Raw genomic sequence first — 26,984 nt, 5'->3', positions numbered from 1 at the left:
GAAGGAGGAGTCTGAGACACCTCTGTTTTTTTGTTGCTTGGCCAAGTACATGGAAAGGAAACAAGGGAAAGAAAGCACGTTTTAGAAAGACAGTTGCATTTGGGGATACTAAGTTTCTCTGTGGAGCATCAAGTGGCTGTGGTCAACAAGTGGTTGAAGGGCTGTCTATGCCAGAGATGCGGGTTCAGAAGTCACCAACACACGGCCTGCAGTTAAAGCGGTGAGGTGTCTGAGTCTGTCTGGGGGGATGTGTAGAATGAAAAGAGGGCCTAGCACCAAAATCTGAAGCAGAGAACGTTGAAATGCGGAGTAGTGCCCAGGACTTACCTTCAACCATTAGCTCTATCATTTACTAGCTGTGTGACCTTAGGCCATTTTCTCAGCTTCCCTGATCCTTAGTCCCCTCTTCAATAAAATGAGGACACTTTTTGGTAAGTAGAATGTATTGCCTGAGGTACAGTGAGACACAACTGCCCAACATAGAATAGACTGTGTGTTGTCATTTAAACTTCAGAATGCCTTTAAAAAGTTAATATATTCAGATGGTAGGATGAAATTCAAAAGGTACAAGTGTGTATATACTGAAAACTAGGGTTAAGTTGTTTTTTTTAAAACCATGTTATCAAAGTATCTGTCTTTTCCAGGATACTGAGTTTTTAATGAAAAATAGACATTGAATTTTGTCTGATACATTTTCAACATTCACTCATACAACACATAGTCACTGTGTACTTCTTATGTGCCAGTCAGTGCTCTTGGCACTGGAAATGCATTAGTGAATTAAACAGACTAAAACACTAATGTCAGATATAACATAAATACATTTTCTATTTATGTAACTGTGATAAATTCCTAATATCTTACTCCCTTTGAATTCTGGAGGTAGAAAGTTTAAACAGACTAATTTCCATAGAAGAAATAGAAAAAAATTTCAGAGTAGTCTCTCTCAGAGAAGCACCAGGCCCAGACTATTTCACTGAATTCTACTGCAATCCCAATGACCAGCTAAAACAGTAATTATTAAATTGATTCGGGGGCGGCCGGTTAGCTCAGTTAGCTAGAGAGCGGTACTTTTAACAAGGTTGCCGGTTCAATCCTCACATGGGCCACTATGAGCTGCACCCTCCACAACTAGATTGAAACAACTACTTGACTTGGAGCTGATGGGTCCTGGAAAAACACACTTAAATAAAATTGTTATATAGATGGATAGATGGATAGATTCAAGGCATAGAAAAAGAAGGAAAGTTAAAAAAAAAAATTTAAGGGGTAAGTCTTACCCCTTCTGTTAAGTAGATTCAGTCCTGTCTGCAGTTCTTCGATTTTTTTTTTTTGTTCATTATTTGATGGAATGAAATTTATTCTCTGTTACTTTCTTCAAGAAGGGCTTATAGAACGAATATTTTTTTTCAAGTGCTTAAAATCATTTCCCAGATGTCCTTATACTTAAGCGGTAGTTTGGCTGATAATGAATTTTTTTGGTTTCTATGTTCTTTCCATGAGCACTTTATAGGTATTTTCTCTGCCTTCTAGGGTTGGATAATACTGTACAGAAAAGGCTGAGGTTAGCCTGATTTTTTTTTTTTCAATCCCTTTAAAGGACCTTGATATTTTTTCCTGATTGCCTAAGATTCTTGATCATTGAATTTCAGCAGCTTGACTAGGATTTGTGTTGTAGTGACCATTATGCATCGTTTTGTCCGTAACATGGTGTGCCTTGTTAACGTGCAGCATAAAATCATATTTGTAAAAACTTTTCTTGAATTGTATCTTTATATGTTCATTCTGTTGCATCCAATTATGTGTTTGTTGGATATTTTTGCATGACTTCCTTCTCTAATCCTTTTTCACTCTTTTTTTTCCCCCGTTCAGATTCTGCTTACTTTCTCCCGATCTGTGTTTCTCACTGCGTTTTTAGCATTGTCTCCCTTGTTCTGCATTTAATTTTGCCTTCATTCCTGAAACAGTGAATGGTTTTCTTCTGTCTCTCTCGAGCTCTGTTTGTGCATTTAGTTTGTCTCCATTGTTTTGTCATCACTTCCAGTGAACGTTTGCATCTTTGTGTTTTAATTTCATGGAAGCAGTTATTTCGTTTTTATTTCATGGCACAATTTTCATCTGCTTCATGAAAGCATTTCTAGTGAACTTCTCTGTTTCTGTCTACCTTTTTTCTTGTAGCATCTTTAAATAGATCCTTTGCTGGTTCCTTTCTGAGTGCTCATCTCTGAATGAATTGAATTTATTCTGGATCAGCTATTTATAATTGGTTCTTGTAGGCTGGGCTGTGTACTGCATTAGGAGAAATTTTCCTGACTCAGTCCTGTGCTTGAGCAGTTTTGGGCCATTATTTTTCTCCTGCTGGTATAGATAGATTGCTCAAAATGGCAGAGTTTCTCTCTTAGCTGGAACCCACCACACACAGTTTCCTGCATGGGACTTAATCTGCATCTGTGTGATTCCCAGTCCTGCTTTGCCACTTCAATCTTAGAACCTGTCTGGGTCGGCTTCACTGCCAGCTCCCACTGCTGTAGCAAGATGTTGGTCTCCTATGTCAGTGTGCTCCTCACTTTGGGAAATTATACTTTGCTGGATTTTTACTCCTTAAATTATAGCTGCAGAAATCCTTTCTCCATTGGTTCATGTGTCCCTTGGTTATTGCTACCTCTGACAGTTCTGCTACCTGTTCTGTGGGTTGAGGTTTCAGGTGTCTCCTAGTTTTGTCAGAGATGGAGACTGCATTCTTATTTTCAGTTTTCCTTGTTACTGCTCTCCGAAAGGAGGAGAAAATATCAAACTGGCAGTCCCTACCTGTAATAATTCTTGTCCTCAACTCCAGAAAAGTCAATACAAGGACCCACCTAAACACTGTAGGTGGTCAGTGTCCACCTGTAAATTAACCCCTTGATTTCTGTATATGTCCAGTTTCTAAATTGGATCTCTATCCCTAGAGTTACCTTTGAGGCCATTAAAAACAAACATTGATCATTGGGAGAAATAGTATAGTGATTAGCATAGCATATTTGGGAGTACTTTCTAGCTGGCTGAACTTGATCATTTTGATGCTTGGCTTCGGGAGTGGAGTTCCCACTATGGACTCAAGGGTGTTTGATTTATTCAAAGTGTTTTAATCAAAACACCTTTCTTTTTCTCCCAGTTGCCTCAAATTTGGCTACTGAGAACCCCTTTGAACTGGCTCGGGTGTCCTTTTGATAACACCTGTTGAGTCTTTCAATAATACTTTCTTCTTTCTAGAACATGATGACTCAGGCTCTTTTTTACTTTCCCTGTTTCCCTAGTCTTGAAATCAGCCATATCGCCAAAGATTCCTGGTTCATGTTAGTGGAGAATAGTATTTAGCATCCAAGATCTGGGTGCTAGGGGTACACAATGCTTCTCAGATATCATTGCTTTGGGATTGTTTCTGTGGAAAGAGGTGGTCAATGTAGTAAAGACAGTCATGTCGTCATACCAGTATTTCTAAATAAAATTTAACAGTACAGGTTTTTTTCTTGCTTAGATTTTATCTTGGTGTATCTTTTCTCTTACAAACGATAAGACTACTGAGTAAAGTTTAAGATTACTTCACATTCTTTTTGTCCTCAGACTAGAGCCCACTAAGTAGAGTAGGAATGTGTTCAAAAGTCACCTAAAGTGATTCTTTTCTCTGTGGGATATGTAGTAACATTTTCTTTTTCCTAATTTATATTCACATTTCGAAAATACAAACATATTAAAACAAGTATACAATGAGGAGTGTCACTCTCCTATCTGTCCCACAGATACCAATTTCCCATGTTCCTTTCCTATCCCTTTGCTTTCTAAGGTAACCTGTTAATTTTTTGGTTGTCTTTCCAGTGTGTGTGTTTATTATAATTTAATATATACTAGTTATATATTTGTTTAAATTTGTTTTTAATTTTAGGATTTGCGTTCAGTTTAACTATTTTAAACCTGGAAAATATTGATTAGGTTCAAAAGTCAAAGCTAATGTAAAGATGAACTCAGGAGTACCCCTGTCCCCTCACAAGTCACCATCTGCTGTTGGGAGGCTCCATTTTATCTTTCTTTGATTTGCTCTCTCAGAGTTTCTTTCCATGAGAATAAGTATACACACAGGTAAACACACACATTTCCTTTTTTCCATTCCTTTCTTACAGAAAATACAGCATGTTATATTTACATACACTTAACAGTATATTCTGTAGATGACTCCAAATTAGCCCATAGAGAATCTGTCATTCTTTTAGGCTGCATTGTACCCCAGCTCATGGGGTACTGAAGAACGTTTTGGCATATACTATTGAGTGTTTGTGATGGTATACCTTCAAGGTACATTTATGGGAGTAGGAATGCTAGGTCAAAGAGTAAATGCCTCAATTTCCTCACCTAAAAAATGGCAGTAATATTACCTACCTCAGAAATCATTATGAGGAGTAATTAAGTAATATATATAAAGCACTTAAAACATATCTGGTGTGTAATGTACATTATATATATATTAACACTTGTTTTGTTTTTACCCCCGCCTTCTTCCTCCTCCCCTTCTCCCTGCCCCCCCCCACCAGTCCGGTTCAAGCCGTTGTTTCTCAGTCTAGTTGTATAGGACACAGCTCCGTGGCCCATGCTGGTATTATGAGCCTTGCGCTCCCCCCGGCTAGGTCGGCCTCATGCTGGTTGCCAGCCACTCACTCTGGCCACTGGCCACTCACACTGGCCACCGGCCACTCACAGCAGCCCACGGCAGTACACGCCAACCTCCGGCTGCTCATGGCAGCCCAGCTCCAGGGAGAGCCGTTGTTCACAATCTTAGCTGTAGAGGGCGCAGCTCAGTGGCCCACTGTGGGAATCGACCGGTGACCTGTGCCACCGGATCAGCCCAACACTTGTTATTTTCCATTAGAGTAAATGAAAATCAAAGATTACTATATTCTGTGCTTTCAGAAACACTTAAAAAACACATTAAATACTTAATATAAATATTATTTTTGGGGTTTATTTTTATATGATCTGGACCTCTTAAATTATGAACGTGTTTAAATTTGAATTAAGGAAACCCTTTCCAGGTGATTCTATTGGCATTCTTTGTTACAAGGATCTTCAAAATTATTTCCATAATTAGGTTCATTTACCCTAAAATTTGTCACTGTTTTAATTGTGTATACATGTATCTCTCTGAATGTTTTATATTGTAAATGCTGGGAGTATGTGGCTTTTGTGGCACTGTACTTGGTGACGTACATCGTCAATTAATAAAAATCCAATCTCCAATAGTAGGCTTTCTTCTCTTGTTCCATACCGTGTTTCCCCGAAAATAAGACCTAGCCGGACAGTCAGCTTTAATGCGTCTTTTGAAGCAAAAATTAATGGAACACCCGGTCTTATTTTATTATAAGACCGGATATAATATAATATAATAATAATAATATAATATAATGTAATATAATATAATACATAAATAATACCAGGTCTTATATAATATAAGACCGGGTTTTACATTAATTTTTGCTCCAAAAGCCGCATTAGAGCTGATTGTCCGGCTAGGTCTTATTTTCGGGGAAACACAGTAGTTCCATCTGTGGCCAGGCTTTCAGCTATCCTTCGAACTTGACTGATACGCCATTTAGTTCTTTTTGCAGGGAGAAAACCATCCTTTATTCAGTTTATAAACTTTATTCACAGATGTTCCACCAGGTCTGATTTTAAAGCATTTTGAAAAAGGACCCTTGTTGTGAAATCACTGCTTGCTTGACATCTCATTCACGTTTTCACGCTTCCAACCCAACTTACCCAGTTTTCTTCTTCCTACTTTATATTTACATAGTTCTAAAATACAAAAGCATGAAAAGGTACACAATAAGGAGTATCACTCTCTCCCTTTCCCCCACCCATGAGATGCCTATGTTCCTTTCCCTTTGCCTTTCTAAGGTAACCTGTTAATAGCTATTTCGGGGAATCCTTCCAGTATTTCTTAAATACAGTCAAATTCGAATGCAATTCTTTCTTTTTTTTATATATATTTTTTTTATTGGGAAGGGGAACAGGACTTTATTGGGGAGCAGTGTGTACTTCCAGGACTTTTTTCCAAGTCAAGTTGTTGTCCTTTCAGTCTTAGTTGTGGAGGGCGCAGCTCAGCTCCAGGTCTAGTTACCGTTGTTAGTTGCAGGGGGCTCAACCCACCATCCTTTGCGGAAGTCGAACCGGCAACCTTGTGGTTGAGAGGACGTGCTCCAACCAACTGAGCTATCCGGGAGCTCAGCGGCAGCTCAACTCAAGGTGCCATGTTCAATCTTAGTTGCAGGGGGCGGAGCCCACCATCCCTTGCAGGACTCGAGGAATTGAACTGGCAACCTTGTGGTTGAGAGCCCACTGGCCCATGTGGGAATCGAACTGGCAGCCTTCGGAGTTAGGAGCACGGAGCTCCAACTGCCTGAGCCACCGGGCCGGCCCCTCAAATGCAATTCTTTTATCCTTTTTACTCAAAAGATTGTTTAATTCATATATTCCTCTTTACTTTTTTTTTCATATAACAACATATATTGAAAGCTTTTCTTTTCAGGACCTAGAGAGTTTCATCTTTTAGTAGCAGTATGGTGATTCACTGTGTAAATGGATTTGAGGTTGTTTATAGCACTTTACTATCACAAATAATACTGCAGTGAATAACCTTATATGTAGGTTATTAGTCATGTGTGCAAGAATATCTGTATTACCAATTCCCAAAAGTGATCAGTGGGTATGTGTGATTATTTTGATGCCTCTTGTCTGTCTAATCGCGTTCCTTGGACTTAATACCATTTTACACTCCTTCCCAAATGTTTAAAAGTGCCTGTTTCCTTACAGCTTGAACAACAGAGTAGGCTGTCTTTTGGATTTTTGCCAATCTGATAGGTGAATGATGATATCTCAGTGTATTTTAACTTCTGTTTCTCTTCCTTTGAGTGAGAGTGAGCATCTTTTCTTTGTTAAGGGGCCGTATGTGTTTTCTTTTAGTAAACTATTCTTATTCTTTGCCTGTTTTTTATTGGGTTGTTATTTTTCTTACTGATTTCTAGGAGCTCTTAATATATATTCAGAAGATTACACTTTTACCTATGAGTCTTTTGACTTTGTCCATAGTGTGTTTTGCTATGTAGGAAGTTTACTTAATTCAGAGTCAAATTTATTGATCTTTTGTATTAATACTTGGGGATTTTGAAAGCTTTTGATAGAAAGCTCTCTCCTACTCCAAGGTTATTAAAAAATTCTCCCATCTTCTCTCCATGTACTTTTTTATTTTCCATTAAGTCTTTGATCATTTTTATATTTGTCGTGGTGTACTATATGGATCTAAATTTATTTTTTCCAAATAGCTATACAATCTTCACAGCATAATTTATTAAATAGTTCCCCCCACACCCCAATATGAGATGCCAACTTTGTTATACTGTCAGGTGTTCTTGCTATTGTTGCAGTTCAGTAGCTTGTGGCCAGTTGAATTAACAGACTATCTGTTGATATCCCTTTCAATCATTAGGCAACCATAACTAACTTTTTATCATTTGGTGAGAAATGATATAAAATTGCAGTGGGGGCAGGTCAGTACTTCAAGGGTCATAAGTTAAGCTGCTGTTAATCGAGGTTGTCTGTAATCTTCCCTCAGAACGCTGAGAACTTTGGTGTCTATCTTCAGCATTGTCCACAGAGTGAAGAGTATTCATTACAGTACTGCTTACTCTGGATTCGCATAGAACACTGATTAACTCTTTGGAGGGTACTGAGAATGATAAGGATTCATTTATTTAGTTCGTGGTACATATTGATACCTCTTAACATGAGGCTCATGGCAGTTTTGGGAGAGAAACTCAATGGGCCATTTGCTTCATTGGTTCAACAGTGGACTTCACAAACCTATGAAAAAATACAACTGTGTAATCTAGCACTAGATAGTAAACAGCCTTGACTGCCTGCATTGCCTCGGCAGACATCTTATAAATCATAATGTCCTTTCTGGCTTTTCAGTCGGCCGACTTTGTCTATCCAGCATCCACCATCTGCAGCAATTAGTATTCAGCGTCCTGCCCAGGCCCGGGATGTAACGACGAGAATCACACTGCCATCTCACCCTGCATTGGGGACGCCAAAACAGCAGCTTCATACCATGGCTCAGGTAAAAACAGAGGTGAACACCACCTGTATACTCTGGGGGTTAAAACCACAACTGTGCCAACGTGCCGAGCATCTGCAACACTGAAGGCAGTGATTGCTTTTAACCTGGTTTGAGTGGGAAATGGTCTTGTTTATAATTCTGTACTGTGGGATGCCTCCTCACCTCTACAGAAAACTATCTTCAGTACTGGCACACCAGTGGCTGCAGCAACAGTAGCACCTATTTTGGCAACCAACACCATTTCTTCAGCAACTACTGCTGGTAAGTTGGCAGCCCCATGCTTGCTTCTTGCCAGGGAAGAATGAAACGTAAGTGGTGAGTTAATTTTTTTATTTCTCAGCTTCAGTCAGAGAAAAAGAATAGGCTAGAAAAATTCTCTTAACTTTTCCCAAGAGCTTTTCTCAGGTTTTTAAGAATCTGTGATGTGTTCAGAGAGGCCATTGTTGAAAATTTTCCTTTTTTCTTCCCTTTCAGGATCTGTGTCACACACACAAGCTCCCACAAGTACAATTGTTACCATGACGATGCCCTCACATTCATCCCATGCTACTGCTGTGACCACCTCAAACATCCCAGTCGGTAAGTGTTGTGCAGCCTTCACACGGAATCTTAAAAGGAATTTTTCAGCCCCTCTGACCAGCTCTTCATACATATTGCTAGCAGTGATTTTTTTTTTATTTATTTCCAAAGAAACACTGAATGTAACTTTTAAAAATATTTGTCATGTAGATTTGACATTGATGGTAGGGGAAAGAGAAGATAGTTATCTTTGAGGGCTCAAAGTAAACTTTATTTGAACTCTACTTTTGACTTCCTCATTTATCAAACTTTATCTCTTTTATGTGTACCTTTTAAAGAAATAAGTTTACTGACATGGATTAGAACAACAGGAAAAGCAAGAAAGAAGCAAAGATCTGGATTGAAGAGATCTTGTACACTCATAGATTGTTCAGGAAAAATCTCTGGGTGATGAAACAATGGGAAGAATGCTAAACCTTGAGTTGATTACCCTGGGCTTTCGTCTGAGTGCTGCCTGAGGATACTTCATAACCATCCTAAAATTTCTTCTAGGCTTTGTCTCCCTTTTAAATGTGTGTATGCTTTGAATATAAAAAATCTTTAAAAAGTTTCTGACAGCCCAACTTCAGTCATCAAGAGCAGGGACTGGCACCCATTTTCCATAGGGCCAGATAGTAAATGGATTTGTAGGCCTCCTTTCTGTGCGGCAACTACTCACCAGCAGACAGTACAGAAACAAGTGGGTGTGGCTATGTGTCAGGAATAACTGATGGACACAGAAATTTGAATTTCACATAATTTTTATGTATCGCGAAATACTTTGATTTCCCCTCCCCCTTCCCAACCATTTAAAAGTGTGCACCTATGCCTCACAGGCCTGAGAAACAGGCATCAGGCAGGACTTGTCTCACCGTTGCCAACGCCTATCTTAGGGGCTGATACATCATTGTCACAATTCCCAAAGCAGAGATTGGGACCTATGAGGCAGAACATTGTTCTCTTTCATCTGTAAGCCACAGGTTTCAGTTTCCAGGGTTCCCTTTGCCTTGGTTCTGTAATGATGAACATGTCATATCCTGTTCTCCACTCCCAAAGATCTGGGCTGGCTGCCATATATTTTTTTTTAATTTATTTTTTAAATTTATTGGGGTGACAATTGTTAGTAAAATTACATAGATTTCAGGTGTACAATTCTGTATTACATCATCTATAAATCCCATTGTGTGTTCACCACCCAGAGTCAGTTCTCCTTCCATCACCATATATTTGGCTGCCATATTTTTTAACATACTCTACTCCTAGAAATAAGATTGCTTTTTGTGAGATGATACTCAACATACTGAATCTTCAGAATCTGGTGACCAGACACAGAAGTGTGGCTTCCCTACCTCTGTGTTCCAGCCGTGCGGTGGTCCCTCCCTACTTCCTTCTTTAAAGAGTGAGGCAGGCTGCAGCTTCACAGCCCTCAGCAAACTTTGAGGACACTTGTCCAGAATAATGATTGGACCCAGGACACCCTTACTCCTCGTATAGGTACCTGGTCCATGCCAGCCCTTAAATTGGTCCTAAGCCCCACAGAAGACTTTTAGCAGAGAAAACACTGTTGCTGGGTCTTTCTCATATGACTGCTCACTGCCACTAGTCACCAAACTTCTCTTAGATTTGTCTGAATTTAATTTTACTTACACAGAAAGAAGTTTCTTATATATATGTGTGGGTTTCACAGTAATGCACTTTGTTGAAAAAGATGGTTGATTGTTCCATATAGTCATTTCAGACCAATTTCTGGCTATACATGACAAGGTCATCACACTGTTCCCCAATAAAGTCCTGTTCCCCTTCCCCAATAAAAGAAAAAAAATCTTAAAACCACAATGAGATACCACCTCAGTCGTGTTAGAATGGCTATCATCGATAAATAAAAAACCAACAAGTGTTGGTGAGGATGTGGATAAAAGGGAACCTTCGTGCACTGTTGGTGGGATTGCACATTGGGGCAATCTATGGAAAACAGTGTGGAGGTTCTACAAAAAATGAAAAATAGAACTATCTTATGACCCAGTGTATAATTTCTTGTTTAGATTTTTGCAGTTGAGAATCCCACTAGGGAATCTGCAGCTATAATGAAAACTCAGACCAGTAAAGAGGGGTTAGTGTACCCTATAAGGGTTCCCTGATTTCATCTTGAACCCTTTCTGAAAAATTATTTTGGGATTAGTTCTTGTTAATGTCACTGTATTTTCCACTGACTTCCACTGTGGAAGTTAATGTCTTCATTCATTTGGCTAAAACTACCAACTTTTTACTTGTCCTAAGTTACTGTATTACTCTATTCTATATTTCCTCAGCTCATTTATCTTTGAATTTTAACCATTTACCAAATTCTAGGTATGAAAATTATTTGACAGAAGTGTCCAAACAAATTTAACATCTGCCACTTAATGTGATTCATGTAAGGTCCATCAGATTTATGCTCTAGTTTTTATTTTTGTCTTTTATAGTAACCCAGATACTTCTTACATCATAATGTTGAGAAGGGAAACCTGAGCACAGATTTTCAAGTTCAGGTATAGGAGATAAAATCACTTAAGTGGCTTTTTCCAAATGACACTTGATTTCTCCAGATGAGATTAAATATTGAATTCAGCCATTATTGCTGATAAGAACTTGTTGGATGAGAGGGAAAAACCTGATAAACGATGACCATAGGGTTTTCTCATCGAATGAACGCTTATATCCAATAGAATACCATCCTTATTTTCCTTTTTTAAAATTAGTTCTTGGTGTACAAAACAACATACTGGTTAGACATTTACATCCTCACAAAGTGATAACTCCAGCAAGTCTTCTACCCATCTGACACTACATAGCTATTATAATATCACTGACTATATTCCCTATGCTGTACTTTATATCCCATGACTATATATATATTTATTTTTAATGATAGGTGACATTCAGTATTATTTTATATTAGCTTTAGGAGTACAACACAGTAGTTAGGCATTTTTATAATTTGGGAAGTGATCCCCCTCAATAAGTAGCACCCATCTGACAGGATACATAGTTTTTACATTATTGACTATATTCCCCATATTGTATTTCGCATCCCTGTGGCTATTATGTAACTACCACTTTGTACTTCCTAATCCCTTCACCTTTACCATATACGCCCCTCCTATCTAGCAGCCATCTGTTTGTTCTCTGCATCTGAGTATTTCTGTTTTGTTTGTTCTTTGTTCTTTAGATTCCACATATAAGTGAAATCATATGGTATTTGTCTTGCTCAGGCTGACTTATTTCACTTAGCATAATGCCCTCTAGGTCCATCCATGCTGCTGCAGATGATAAGATTTCATTCTTTTTTATAGCACAATAAAGACTCCATTGTATAAATATACCACAGTTTCTTTATCTAATCATCTATGAATGGGCATTTCTGTTGCTTCCATATCTTGGCTATCGTGAATAGCATGGCAGTAATCATAGGGGTGCATATATTTTTTCAAATTAGTGTTTTGGATTTCTTTGGATAAATACCCAGGAGTGAAATTATACACTGGGTCATAAGATAGTTGTATTTTTCATTTTTTGTGGAACCTCCACACTGTTTTTGACCCAGTTTGCAATCCAACCAACAGTGCACGAAGGTTCCCTTTTATCCACATCTTCACCAACACTTGTTGGTTTTTTATTTATCGATGATAGCCATTCTAACAGGAGTGAGGTGGTATCTCATTGTGGTTTTAAGATTTTTTTTTTTAATTGGGGAAGAGGAACAGAACTTTATTGGGGAACAGTATACTTACGGGACTTTTCCAAGTCAAGTTATTGTCCTTTCAATCTTAGTTGTGGAGAGCGCAACTCAGCCCCAGGTCCAGTTACTGTTGTTGTTAGTTGCAGGGGGTGCAGCCCACCATCCCTTGCGGGAGTTGAACCGGCAACCTACTGGTTGAAAGGACATGCTACAACCAACTGAGCCATCCAGGAGCTCAGTGGCAGCTCCGCACAAGATGCCGTGTTCAATCTTAGTTGCGGGGGGCAGAGCTCACCATCCCTTGCAGGAGTTGAACTGGCAACCTTGTGGTTGAGAGGACGTGCTACAACCAACTGAGCCATCCCGTAGCTCAGTGGCAGCTGAGCTCAAGGTGCCATGTTCAGTCTTATTTTAATATAATACCCGGGTCTTATGTTATATAAGACCCGGGTCTTATATAAGACCCGGGTCTTATATTATAATTTTTGCTCCAGAAGACATGTTAGAGCTGATGGTCTGGTTAGGTCTTATTTTCAGGGAAACACGGTAGAATTTGATATCAGGTAGCATGATACTCCAGGTTTGTTTTTCTTTTCGCAGGCTTGCAGTCACTATTCAGGGATTTTTATGATTCCATATAAATTTCAGGATTATTTGTTATAGTTCTGTGAAAAATGCCATTGGTACTTTGACAGGGATTGCACTGAATCTGTATATTGCTTTGGGTAGTATGGACCTTTTAACTATATTCTTCTTGTCCGTGAGCATGGTATGTGTTTCCATTTCTTTGTATCTTCTTTAATTTCTCTTCAATTTCTTATATTTTCTGAGTACAAGTCTTTTACTTCCTTGGTTAAATTTATTCATAAGTATTTTTTTTTATACAATTGTAAATGGGATTGTCTTCTTAATTTCTCTTTCTGATAGTTTGTTTTTGTGGTATAAAAATGCAGCTGATTTCTGAATATTAATTTTGTATCCTACTTTACTAAATTATCAGTTCTTACAGGTTTTTGGTGGAATCTTTAGGATTCTCTATATGTAGTGTGTTATCTGCAAATAATAACAGTTTTACTTCCTCCTTTCCTATTTGGATGCCTTTTGTTTCTTTTGCTTGTCTGATTGCTGTGGCTAGGACTTTCAGTATTATGTTGAATAAAAGTGGTGAAAGAGTATATCCTTTTCTTGTTCCTGATCTTATAGATTTCAGCTTTTTTCAGTTGAGTGTGATGTTAGCTGTGGGTTTGTCTTCTATGGCCTCTATTATGTTTCCCTCTATTTCCATTTTACTGAGAGTTATTATCATGAATGGATGCTGGATTTTCTCAAATGCTGTTTCTGCATCTATTGACATGACCATATGATTTTCAGTTTTTATTTTGCCAGTGTAGTGTATCACACTAATTGGTTTGTGGATGTTGAACCAACCTTGCATACCAGGAATGAATACCACTTAATCGTGGTGTGTGGTCTTTTTACTGAATTGCTGAATTCAGTTTGCTGATATTTTGTTGCAGATTTTTGCAATCTCTGTTTATTGGGGGATATCAGCCTATGTTTTTTCTTTTTTTGTAATGTCTGTCTGGTTTTGGAATCAGGTAATGGCCTCATAAAGTTAGCTTGGGATCCTTCCCTCCTCTTGGATTTTTTAAAATTGTTTGAAGAGAATAGGAGTTAATTCTTTCTTTGAATGTTTGGTAAAATTCACCTCTGAAGCCATCTGGTTCAGGACTTCTGTTTGCTGGGAGCTTATTGATTACTGGTTTGATTTCATTAGTTGTAATCAGTCTGTTCACATTTTCTGTTTCGTCTTGATTCAGTCTTGGAAGATTGTATGCTTCTAGGAATGTATCCATTTGTTCAAGATTGCCTAATTTCTTGGTATATAGTTGCTCGTAGTATTTTCTTACATTTTTTTGTATTTCTGTGGTGTCGATTGTCACGTCTCTTCCATTTCTAATTTTATTTGGATCCTCTTTTTCTTGATGAGTCTGGTTAAAGGTTTGACAGTTTATCTTTTCAAAAAACCAGCTCTTGGTTTCATTGATCTTTTGTATTGTTTTTTTGGTCTCAATTTTGTTTATTTCGGGTCTCTGTTACTTCCTCTCTTGTACTCACTTTGGGCTTATTCTGCTGCTCTTTGTCTAGTTCCCTTAGGTATCAAAAAAGAACATTGATTTGAGATTTTTCTTTCCTTAGTCAGGCCTATAGTCCTGTGAATTTCCATCTTAGGACTGCTTTCATTGTGTCCCATAGATTTAGGGTTGTTGTGTTTTCATTTTTGTTTGTCTCAAGGTATATTTTGATTTCTTCCTTGATCTCATTGTTGACCAATTCATTATTTAGGAGCATGTTGTTTATTCTTCATGTATATGTGTTTTTCAGTTTCTTTTCTTGTAATTTTTAGTTGCATACCACTGTGGTTAGAGAAGATTTCTGATTTGAATTTAATCTTCATAAATTTGTTTAGACTTGTTTTGTGTCCTAGCACATGGTCTGTCTTGGAAAATGTTCCATATGCACTTGAAAACAATGTATGAAGTTTGACAATTAAGCCGCAAACCTGCCACCATGCGCTTACATTGGCAGCACTGTACAAACAGCTCAGTAAGGTTTCATAACCTTGGTGTATCAGTGTCTCACAGCTGTGTTTGTGTCGACGTGTGGCAATGTCTTGCTGAGTGGCATTCATTATTGCGTGTTTTTGTGTGCTGTTGTGAAAATGTCTGAGCTTGAATTTGAGAAACGAAAAACGTTAAAATTCCTCTTAAACTTGGCAAAAGTGGAAGTGAAATCACGTCACACTAAGTTTCTGGGGATAATGCCATGAAGAAGACAACAGTATACAAATGGATTAAACATTTTTTAAAGGGGAGAGAACGCATCACTGATGAAGAGAGGTGAGGGCAGCCAGTATCGAGCAGAACCGATAAAAACATTGAAAAAATTCATTGAATTGTGTGTCAGAATTGTTGGCTAACTGTGAGAAGCATAGCAGACCAAGTAAACATTGATAGAGAAGCAGTTAGGAAAATCTTAACTGAAAATATTGGCATGAGAAAGGTGTGTGCAAAAATGCTCCTAGAGGAGCTCACCGATGAACAAAAGCGAAGAAGAGTTGAAGTTTGCCAAGTCCTTTTTGACAGGCAAGATGATGTTTTATACCATGATATCACTGGTGATGTAACATAGGTGTACCAATACGACCCTAAAACAAAGCAACACAGCGCATAGTAGAAGTCAGCCAATTCCCCATGACCAAGATAGTTCCATCAGTCCAAATCAAGAGTCAAAACGATGTTGCTAACCATTTTGAAATCAGAGGGATTATTCATTATGAATTTGTACCAACTGGACAGTTAACCAAGTTTACTATTTGGAAGTGATGAAAAGCCTGCGTGAAAAAGACGAAAATGACCTGAACTTTTTGCCAACCATTCATGGCTGTTGCATCACGACAATGCACCAGCTCACGTGGCACTGTGAGGGAGTTTTTAGCCAGTAAACAAATAACTGTATTGGAACACCCTCCCTACTCACCTGATCTGGCTCCCAATGACTTCTTTCTTTACCCAAAGATAAAGGAAATATTTAAAGGAAGACATTTTGATGACATTCAGGACACCCAGGGTAATATGACAACAGCTCTAATGGCCATTCCAGAAAAAGAGTTCCGGAATTGCTTTCAAGGATGGAATAGGCACTGGCATCGGTGCATAGCTTCCCAAGGGGAGTACTTCAAAGGGGACCATAATGATATTTAGCAGTGAGATATGTAGCACTTTTTCTAGGATGAGTTCGCAAACTTAATTGTCAGTCGTACATTCTGTTGCTTTGGGGTGAAATACTCTAAAAATACCTATTAAATCCATCTGGTCTAGTGTGTCATTTAAGGCCGTTATTTCTGTGTTGATTTTCTGTCTGTAGGATCTGTCTATTGTCAGTGGCATGTTCAAGTCCCCTACTATGATGATGTTACCATGTTTCCCCGAAAATAAGACCTAGCCGGACCATCAGCTCTAATGTGTCTTTTGGAGCAAAAATTAATATAAGACCTGGTATTATATTAATTATATTACATTATATTACAGTAACATTATATAAGACCTAGCCTTATATTATAGTAAAATAAGACTGGGTCTTATATTTATTTTTGCTCCAGAAGACGCATTAGAGCTGATGGTCCGGCTAGATCTTATTTTCAGGAAAACACGATACTCTTGATCTCTGCCTTTATGTCGGTAAATATTTGTTACATATATTTAAGTGCGCCTATGGTGGGTGCCTAGATGTTTACTAGAGTTATGTCCTCTTGTTGGATTGATCCCTTTATCATTATGTAATGTCCTTCCTTGTCTCTTATTATAATCTTTGTTTTAAAGTTTATTTTGTGTGATGAGGTATTGCTATCTCAGCTTTTTTTCTCGTTTCCATTTGCATGAAATATCTTTTTCCATCCCTTTACTTTCAGTCTGTTGAGTCTTTTGCTCTGAGTTGGGTCTCTTTTAGACAGCATGTGCATGGGTCTTGTTTAATTATTCATTCAGCTACTATATGTCTTTTGATTGGAATGTTTAATCCATTTACATTTTAAAGTAATTATTGATAGGTAGTGTCCTTTTATTCATATTTTTTATCTTGTTTGTTCTTCCCCTTGTTCTTTAATGGAGTCCTTTTCACATTTCTTGTAATACTGGCTTGGTGGTAATGAATTCCTTTAGCTTTTTTTGTCTGAGAAGCTCTTTATCTGTCCTTCAATTTTAAATGATAGCCTTGCTGGGTATAGTAGTCTTGGTTGTATGCCCTTGTTTTTCATCACTTTTGAATATTTCCTGCCACTTCCTTCTTGCCTGGAAAGTTTCTGTTGAGAAATCAGCTGTAGTCTTATGGGAGCTCTGTTGTAAGTGACTAGTTGTCTTTCTCTTGCTGCTTTTAGGATTCTCTTTGTCTTTAATGTTTGCCATTTTAATTACGATGTTTCTTGCTATGGGCCTGTTTGGTTTCATCTTGTTTCAAACTCTCTGAATTTCCTGGGCTTGCTTGTCTGTTTCCCTCACCAGGTTATGGAAGTTTTCAGTCATTATTTCTTCAAATAGGTTTTCAATCCCTTGCACCCTGTCTTCTCCTTCTGTGACGTAAATGCTGTTATGCTTGATGTTGTCCCAAAGGTCCCTTATACTGTCTTCGACTGTTGTGTTTTTTATTCATTTTTCTTTTTATTGTTCCAGTTGGGTGGTTTATTCTACTTGTCTTCTAAATCTCTGATTCCATTCTCTGCTTTATATAATCTGTTGATTTCTTTTCATGTATCCTTTTTTCAGGTATTGTAGTTTTTATTTCTGACTGGTTCTTTTTTATGATTTCTTTGTCCTTCTTTATGCTTGTTATCTCTTTGTTGACGTTCTCACTAATTTCCTCGAACAACCAGTGTTTCAAACTGTCTCTTGTAGGTTGGTTGCCTCCATTTTGTTTAGTTCTATTTCTGGAGTTTTCTTCTCGTCTTTTATTTGGGACATACGTCTTTGTTTCCTCATTCTGGCTGCCACTCTGTGTTTGCTCCTAGGTATTAGGTAGTTCTGCTATGTTTCTCAGTCTTTGCCGGGTGGCCTTAGGTAGTATGTGTTCTATGTGTTCCAATGGTGCAGTCTCCCTGTTTTCCTGTGCAAATGTTCTGGGAGTGTCCCTTGTGTGTGTTCTCCTGTTGTCATTGAGCCTTGATTGCTTTTGGCGCATCAGTGGGTGGGATTGACTCCCAGACTGACTAACTGTGAGGACTGGCTGCGCCCACAGTGTATGAGCTGTTGTGTATGGGCTGAGCCCTCAGAGAGGGATTCATCCCTGTGAGTTCCTGTGCCTATTAAGACCACACTTTGGGTGTGTTGCTTGTGGGGCTAACCAGGTAGTGCTCTGGTATGGTCTGAAGCTGGTCTCTCGGTGTGTTGTTTCTGGTGTCTCTTGGGAGGGGTTCCCATGTAGACCTATTTCAGCCTTGCCTCTTACCTGCCTGCAGCTATCTGGTAGGAGCTACGCAGCTATACGTGGTTGGCTGCTGCCTGTGCTGGACCTGGGAACATGTGAGGCAGCAGCCAACCACATATAGCTGTGTAGCTCCTACCAGATAGCCACAGGCTGGTAAGAGGCAAGGCCAAAGTAGGCCTACATGGGAACCCCACATTGTGAACCGAGGCCAGCTACCACCAGTTGGGCCTGTGGCAGCTTAGCAAAAGGCCCAGGGCTCCCTAGGCCTGTTGCCACCTGCCTGTATGTCTCTGGTTTTGGGACAGCCTCTTTAGGTGTGCTGGCCAGGCTGGTTGACCTTAAATTGAGAGTGTCCCTGGTAATGCAGTACTAGGTGGGCAGGGTTGGGTTCCAGGAAGTTATAGGGTGTGGGCAGTGGTTTTTACAAAATTAATGCAGTTTCGGTTCTTGCGTTAGTGCTGGGCTCATGAACATTTTACAAAACGCCCTGAGAACACCCTAGTCTGCCAACCCTTGCCTCAGGCCTACAAGCCCCCAAGAGCAGCCCAAGAGAGGCTGCTGGGGGCGTTATGGCACACTGCCCATCACCAGAATTTCCCCTGGCAACCAGGGGCTGTCTGCTGCTGTAGAAGACTTCGGCAGCATGTGGGGCAGGACCAACCGTCCAGGAGCCTGAGTGTCCCCGGCAATACCCTTACAGCTGGGTGGGGTGGGCACCCAAGGTGTCACCAAGGTGGTGTGCACACACAGATTTTACCAGACCAATGTGGTCTCAGATTTGGCTGCTTCGGGGAGGTTTCAACATAGAAAAGATGGAGGCCTCCCCTATGCTACACATGGGGCAGGCTCCCCATAAGGACAATGGCTTGTCCCTCCAGTCCTCACCATATAGCCGCAAAACTCAGTCCTTCTCCAGATGTGTCCAGTGCCTCTCGAGTGGCTGCCCCTCCACTGGAAACCAGGTGAATGTTTGCAAGCGAGTGAGTCTGTGTGCAGGCCCTTTATGAGGGCGTCTGGGTTTCCAGCCGCCTTCTGTCTCACTGGGATGGGCAGACTGAGTCCTCGCTGTTTTCACTGTCAGGTGTTGTGGAAAGTCCTCTTCCTGGCACAGGACCCAATGGCTGGGGAGCCCGGTATGCGCTGGTGTCCCTTCCCCCCCCGCCAGGTGCTTACCCACTACCTGTGGGTTTGGGGTCAGCCCATTTTGCATCTCAGCCCCTCCTACCAGTCTCGATGTGCCCTTTTTCTTTAAATCCTTAATTATAGGGATTCTGTTCAGGTAGACTTCAGATGATTCCTGAGGTTGATTGTTCGGTAATTTAGTTGTAATTTTGGTATGATCCTGGGACGCAGCAGGCATAGCGTTGACCTAGTCTGCCATTTTATACTTTCTCCCCATCCTTATTTTCTCCATATTTTGGCCCACATTTGACAGTGGTCTTAGAATTAGAAAAAGCAAAATCAGACAGTCACAGGATTCAGAAACGGATTATCTTGGGTATTAGCATTGTGGCCAACTTGGGATTTCTGCTTTACATTTTTTCTTAGGTTTTATTTATTTTAAGATTTCTTTTTTTTTTAAAAGATTTATTTATTTATTTATTTATTTATTTATTTATTTATTTTAAGTCAAGTTGTTGTCCTTTCAATCTTAGTTGTGGAGGGTGCTGTTCAGCTTCAAGTTGTTGTCCTTTCAGTCTTAGTTGTGGAGGGCGCAGCTCAGCTCCAGGTCCGGTTGCCGTTGCTAGTTGCAGGGGGTACAGCCCACCATCCCTTGCGGGAGTCAAACCGGCAACCTTGTGGTTCAGAGGACACACTCCAACCAACTGAGCCATCCGGGAGCTCAGCGGTAGCTCAGTTCAAGGTGCCATGTTCAATTTTAGTTGCAGGGGGCGCTGCCCACCATCCCTTGCGGGACTCGAGGAATTGAACTGGCAACCCTGTGGTTGAGAGCCCGTGCTCCAACCAACAACTGAGCCATCCGGGAGGCAGCTCAGCTCAAGGTGCCGTGTTCAATCTTAGTTGCAGGGGGCAGAGCCCACCATCCCTTGCGGGACTCGAGGAATTGAACTGGCAACCTTGTGGTTGAGAGCCCACTGGCCCATGTGGGAATCGAACCGGCAGCCTTCAGAGTTAGGAGCACGGAGCTCTAACCACCTGAGCCACCGGGCCGGCCCAGGTTTTATTTATTTTAAATAATTGAGAATATGGCTTTTTTAATTTGAAAAAGTAAAGGTACAAATTTGATACAAACTCTTGGGTATGTGTGTGGTTACCAACCACTGGTTAGTTGCCCTGCCGAATGACAGCTGCGTTCCTATTAGAAGTATTATTTTGTCCTGCCTTTAATGGGCACAGTGAAAAAACAAGGCATAATTGCTTTTAACTGAACACTCACTACTGATGGAAAACATGTCATGCCAGCTTCCTTCTGCATTAGCCAATAGATGCCATCATCAGTGGTCACATTGGGCATCTCAGCTATCATCCTACAGAAACTTCTCCGGCTGCCTCCCTCAGGAAACAACCAGGCATCGTGGTGGGTTTGTGCTGCTTACAGTTGGTGTTTCATGTGCTGCACTTTGGGTAATGTGGTGGCATCATCCCAGTCTCTAGTGGTTATTTGCCTGTCACTGGTGTAACTTGGGTCTTTACACGGATGGAAGCTGTGTCTCTATATCTCTGAGATCACACTTTTCTTTCCAAATTCCCAGGCATAGAGTTAACTGACAGGTGTGTAAGAACTGTAAAGTACAGCCCAGTTCAGCTCTACCTTCTGAACAAAATTTGATGGCAAATAGTAGAGGAAAGCAAACTTTGAGCCTCATGGTAAATTTGAAAATTCTGTAGTCATTTTGATTTTGCTATGAAGTATTGTATAAAATCAGGACATTCAAAATTAAGTCATTACTTAGAGAAGGCCTCATAGATGTGGAACTGAGACTTGGAAATTAAAAGGATCTACTAATTACTAATTAGCTACATGTTACTAGTTAGTTATGGATCCAACTAATTATGGAATAGAATCTAAGGTCTTTGTCATTTTTGTATTCACATTTTTGTTGATTTTTTTTATTTTTTTAAATAAAAAGTTTTCTCCTTTTAAAAAAAGGGTCTCAAAAGAAACCAGGTCAGGGGAATAGGGGCTGGTTGCTGATAGTTTTGTTAAAGTATTAATTTTAACCCTGCTTTGACAAATAACAGTGTGAAACTATTAGTGGATCATTGGATTGGAGTAATTCAGTTGAACGTTATCTTTCATTTTTTATTTTGATTAAAACTAAAAATCCAGATTCTTATTACTGTTTACATTGGTAAGATTATTGCTAGCCAAGAATGATTTGGCATGCCAATAAAAGCACATGAGTGGTGATGTAAGTGGGTTTTGCTTTTTGTAGCTAAGGTGGTGCCTCAGCAGATCACGCACACTTCTCCTCGGATCCAGCCTGACTACCCCGCAGAGAGGAGTAGCCTCATTCCCATTTCAGGACATCGGGCCTCTCCAAATCCTGTGGCCATGGAAACCCGCAGTGACAACAGGTAGGAGGGAATATGCCAGTTACATTGCTCCATGATGTCATTAATCGTTTTGAATTTTCAGTAAAACAGAATGTCCCACAAATATGGCATATATTTACTTATTTTCAAATTTCTCCCTGAAAATAATATATTGTGTTATTTCTCTTTTAATTTTGTGAAAATGTCTATATTTATTCAGCCATTCTTCTTTTGATGGATGTTCTCCTAGTACCATTTTTTGTTTTGTGTGCTTTTGTGTTTATTTTGAGAGTAACAGTTGCAGCATCGCTACCCTTTATACCAAAGTACTTCCATTTTCATCTCCAAAGAACAGATACTCTGTTAAGTGCAGTACAGTTATCCCTGAAACGATTTTTTAGCTTTCCATTCTCTTTCATACGTTGACATTTTTTAAGAGTATAGATAGACCAATTGTTTTTATAGAATATTCTTCAATTTGGGCTTGTTATGTCAACATTAATGACTTAGTGAAGGTGATGTTTGCCAGCTTCTTCTATAAAGTGTTATTTTTCTTCTTTGTAAACAAGTGATCTGTGTGGAAATACTTTGAAACTGTAAATATCCTGTTCCCCAATAAGCTTTCACTCAATAGTTGTGGTGCCTATTGATTATTCTTGGCTGAACCAATGGTTGCAATATGATGTTTGCAAAGTAGTGACTTTTTCTAAACTGTAATTTCTTCTGTATCAGTTGGCATTCTGGTATAATGAAATTTATCTGTCCCCACTTATTTATTTTGTTGTGTATTTTATTTTTTAGAATCGGCACAGGCTCATGGATTTGGTTTTATTCATTATTATAATAAATCCATTATTGTCATCTATTTTGATGCTCCAATTGTCTTTGGGTTGGTCCTTGGGAACCCCTTCAGACAAGTTCCTGTGGTTTTGCCATGTCTTGGTCATTCTTGACCTTCCTACCACAAGATTCTCCAAGCTCCTCCTGAACTTTGTCTGAGCTTTGGAATCTGCCATTTCTCCAAGGAGTCTTGGTTCCTTTTCATCATTTAGAAACCAAGATGTAGGTATTGGCTTTGTTCATTGTTACTGGATTGTCAATTCTTCTAGGCCCTTTCAGCAGGCCGAGGTAGGGAGCATGTAACATTTTATAAACTCTTTAGAATATACTTATTCCTCAAGTTCAGTCACATTAGCTCCCCCATTTCATGTTTGTATCTCCCTTCTCCCACAGTGAGAACCTGGTAGGTGCACATAAAGTAAGTTCAGAATTTGGTCATTTTTAAATGATCTTGTTTAATTATTATGGTAATAGGAATGCTTATAGGTTTTAATATGTTGCTTGTGTGTCCATCCATCTTTCTGAACGTGACTATTAGCTCTAAAAGTTTGTAGATTCTTTTGGATTTCCTGTGTAGATGTTTATTTCATCTACAAATAAGGACAGCTTTTTGAGGGATGAGGGAGTTTTTTCATTTCTGTTTTGTATACCTGTGTTTATCTTGTTGGCTAGAGCTTCCAATATGATGTTAAATAGAGGAGAGATAGTGAGCATCCTTGTCTTATTCCTGACCTGAGTGGGAATTCTTCTGAAATTTCATGAAAGATTTTGGGGTAATAATCCTGTTTTCTTAGGTATTCATGTCATGAGTAAATGTTGAGAGCTATTAAATATTTTTTGTTTATCTTTTGCAAAGTTTGAAATGATTTTTTTAGTTGTTTAATATCTAGAACATTAGTAGAAATTCTGATATTGAATTATTCCTATCTTTTTATAATAAACCTTATTTTATCAAGATGTGTTTAATTTTATATGTAGTACTTGATTCAATTTTATCTAGGGATTTTTGTGTCATTACAGGGAGATATGTTTATAATTTTTTTCATACACTTCCTGTCCAGTTTTGGTATCAAGGCTATGTTAAGCTCAAAAAATAAATTAGGTTACTTTTCTTGTTTTTCTGGCCTCTGAATCAGCTTGTATAATTTGATTGCTGAGGTTTTTTTGAATGAGTTTTAGTAATTATTATCCCATATATGTTTTACATTTAATGATATAGTATTTATAGTATTCATTTATTTTAAAATATTAGTCTGTATATCTGTATCCTTTCATCTAATTGGGACACAATTTGGGAAATGCTATTATGGCAGTTAAGAGTCTGAAGAGGATCTGAGGGATAGGATCATTTGAAGATAAAGAAGAAAATAGACCATTTTGGTTCAAATTATTTGTGTTCTATCTATAGACCATCTGTTCCAGTTCAGTTCCAGTACTTTTTGCCAACGTACCCACCTTCTGCATACCCACTGGCTGCTCATACGTACACCCCAATCACCAGCTCTGTGTCCACCATCCGACAGTATCCAGGTATGAGCCCCCCTGTTAAGATGACTTTTAGAATTTTAATTTTTGTAAGCAATGAGATAAACACTGATCAGTGAATATTCCTAGTATGGATTTAATTACTGCAGCTTCTATTTTCAAATTCACATAAAGCTAAAATCTGAAGCTTTACAGTTTTAAATCACCATCTCTTTGTTCATGAAAAAGGTTATTATTATTAGTGACATTAGCATGATTTTATCCCACCGTGAGGATAATTATGTTAACAATTTTTATTATACCTTAAAGTTGTAATACAGTGAAAATGAGTAAAGCTGTACTCTCACAGGGCTTCTATTTTGTGAGCTTTGTGTTGTTTTTCATGTTAATCCACTTAAGCTGAACACTCACCATTCTTGTAAATAGTATTCTTTTTAAAAATCCAGGAAGAATGATCCTTAAGCCTCAGCATTTGTGTCATACTTTCCTGTGGAACCCTCAGCTCACTGTAGGCATGAGAAAGACACATTGTTTAGCTAGTGGACACTGCCCTCCACTGTGCCAGTTAGGGCTGCAGCCCAGGCCACGTGCCGCTATTGAAGACTGAAGAGGGACCTGGTGCAAATGAAGAACTGAATTTTTTTGTTTTACTTAAAATTAGAGAAACTTCACATATGTTTGAAACAACTTAGTGGTGTGGAACTACTTTATCAAAATGTAGATTTTATGGAATCAAAATACAAATCTAATTTTTGTGATAAAAATTTAGTATCTAAATTGAGATACGCTGTAAGAGTAAAATATTCCCTGAATTTTGAAGACATAGCATGGAAAGAGAATGTAAAAGATGTCATTTAAAACGTTTATATTGATTACGTTTTGAAATGATAATATTGTGGATATATTGGATTAAACAAAATATATCATTAAAATCAATTTGGCCTGCTTTATTTTACTTTACTAATGTTGCTACAGGAAAATTTTAAATTGCATGTGTGGCTTATATTTACAGAGTGCTGGTCTAAAACTTTGAAACACTGGAAAGTATTTAAATAGCTTTGAAAACAGGTTCTTTTAGCTCTGTTTGTTGGTTTGTTTTGGGGTTTTTTTTTGCAAAACTTTCTTCAAGTTTTATTTTTAATTTTTACATCTAATGTGGGAAAATGGCTGAATTGTTCTGAATATTCTGCCATGTTTTGCTGTATGTTAAATTAATACCATCTTTTTAAAGGAAATTCCTAGCAGTGTTCCTTATTGACAATCTTATAGAGATAAAAGAGTGTGTAATTCATTGTCGCCAAAGGTGTTACACTTATTGCTCTAAATCCGTAAGTCGTTATCAGTGACAGCTCTTACTTTCATGTTCCTTCAACTACCTTGACCAATTGAAACTTCACTAACAATGCAGTCATTTTGCCTTTCTGGAGAAGGTGACTCATGACCAGGATGTATTTCTCTGGATGCTAGCCAACTGAAAAGAATATGCAGACTGTCTCCTGAGCTAACCAGTCATTTTCTATAAACATTTGTAAAAATCCATCATTCCAGCACTATCAGAAGTGTTGGGGATCCTGCCAATCATCTTTTTCTACATTATTCCAAGTGTCTTTCACCACTGCAGTAGCCCTGATGGATCCTAACACAGAAAAACGAATGGTACAGTCAGCAACACTTAACTTTTGCCAGTACCAATATCTGCACCATTGTTGGTGCAGATGAGAGGTAAAACATTCTTTCTCAGACATGTGAGCCCATACATGGATGAATACAACTGAAGGAATGATTTATGAACCAGCTTAACAGTGTCCTGTTTCAAGCATTATAGATTCAGTGACTCATTTCAAATAATTCCAAAACAGATGTTTTTCAAATCATGAAGAGGACAGAAAAATTTTTATATAGTAGGCTCCAATCTTGCCAAATATGGGATTACTCTAATACAAAGATTGTGACAGATTAGACCAATTGTTCATGGTCTCTGGTTGCTTATAAAGGTGGAATCTTGGTCCATTATTTATTAGTTAAATATAGATATGAATATGTAGTTATGAATATATGCAATCTATGGTTTATAAGTGATTGATCGCTCTCAAATTGTTCCCAAAATTTCACTTGTTTCAGAGGTGTTTTCCATTTTATGTATTCATTTATTCATTCCTGCATTTATTAATTCCACAAATATTTATTGACACCCTACTGTATGTAACGTCCTATACCAGGCTCTATTATTAAAGTTGACTGTTAAACACATCTTGCATTCAACAAGCTTAGAGTCTAGTATGGAAGTAAGACATGAATAGATATTATAGTAGACAGAATAATAAGTCCCAGAAGAGGCTTGAGCAAAGAAAGCCTTTCTGCTTCTGAGGTAAGAGAGGTTTTTTCTACATGACAGGGTAGGTTGGAAGTCAGGAGTGATTTTCCTAAAGGAAGTAGCATTTGGAAAGCATCTCTTAGAATGGATAGGACAGAGCTGTGGTGGGATCAGAGAAAAGCACATTTCTGTCTGTGAATAAAGTATTAGCATAGAATATGTTTTTGGAACAGAGTGGTTCGGTTTGGGCTGGAGCACAGTGTGAGTGAGGATGTAGTCCTTTCAAGATTGGATCTTGAAAAGGCTTGGAATGGTGACTAGACTGCATGGTCTACAACAGGCAAGCTACCAAAAACTGTTATTGAACAGAAGTAACAGAAGTACACTTCTCAGGAAGAAACTAATGCTCTGGGACTATTTACTTATTTATCAAGGGGGAAATTGCA

General features: G+C 38.7%; 1 protein-coding gene across 4 annotated transcripts in view; it reads left to right on the top strand.

The window, feature by feature from the left end:
- SAP130 (Sin3A associated protein 130) overlaps positions 1-26,984 on the top strand; it is a 93,878-nt gene that overhangs the window by 15,471 nt on the left and 51,423 nt on the right. For all 4 annotated transcript variants that reach the window (XM_019718004.2, XM_019718005.2, XM_074334741.1 and 1 more), the window contains exons 8-12: positions 7,999-8,146; positions 8,317-8,407; positions 8,621-8,725; positions 21,800-21,941; positions 24,148-24,269. In XM_019718004.2, the coding sequence (XP_019573563.1) occupies positions 7,999-8,146; positions 8,317-8,407; positions 8,621-8,725; positions 21,800-21,941; positions 24,148-24,269 (608 nt within the window). The remainder of the gene's footprint in view (positions 1-7,998; positions 8,147-8,316; positions 8,408-8,620; positions 8,726-21,799; positions 21,942-24,147; positions 24,270-26,984) is intronic.

The sequence above is a fragment of the Rhinolophus sinicus genome, linkage group LG01 (assembly GCF_036562045.2).
Source record: "Rhinolophus sinicus isolate RSC01 linkage group LG01, ASM3656204v1, whole genome shotgun sequence".
NCBI classification, from domain to species: domain Eukaryota; kingdom Metazoa; phylum Chordata; class Mammalia; order Chiroptera; family Rhinolophidae; genus Rhinolophus; species Rhinolophus sinicus.
The sequence above is the reverse complement of the archived record's forward strand: the minus strand, read 5'-3'. Positions and strand labels throughout refer to the sequence as shown.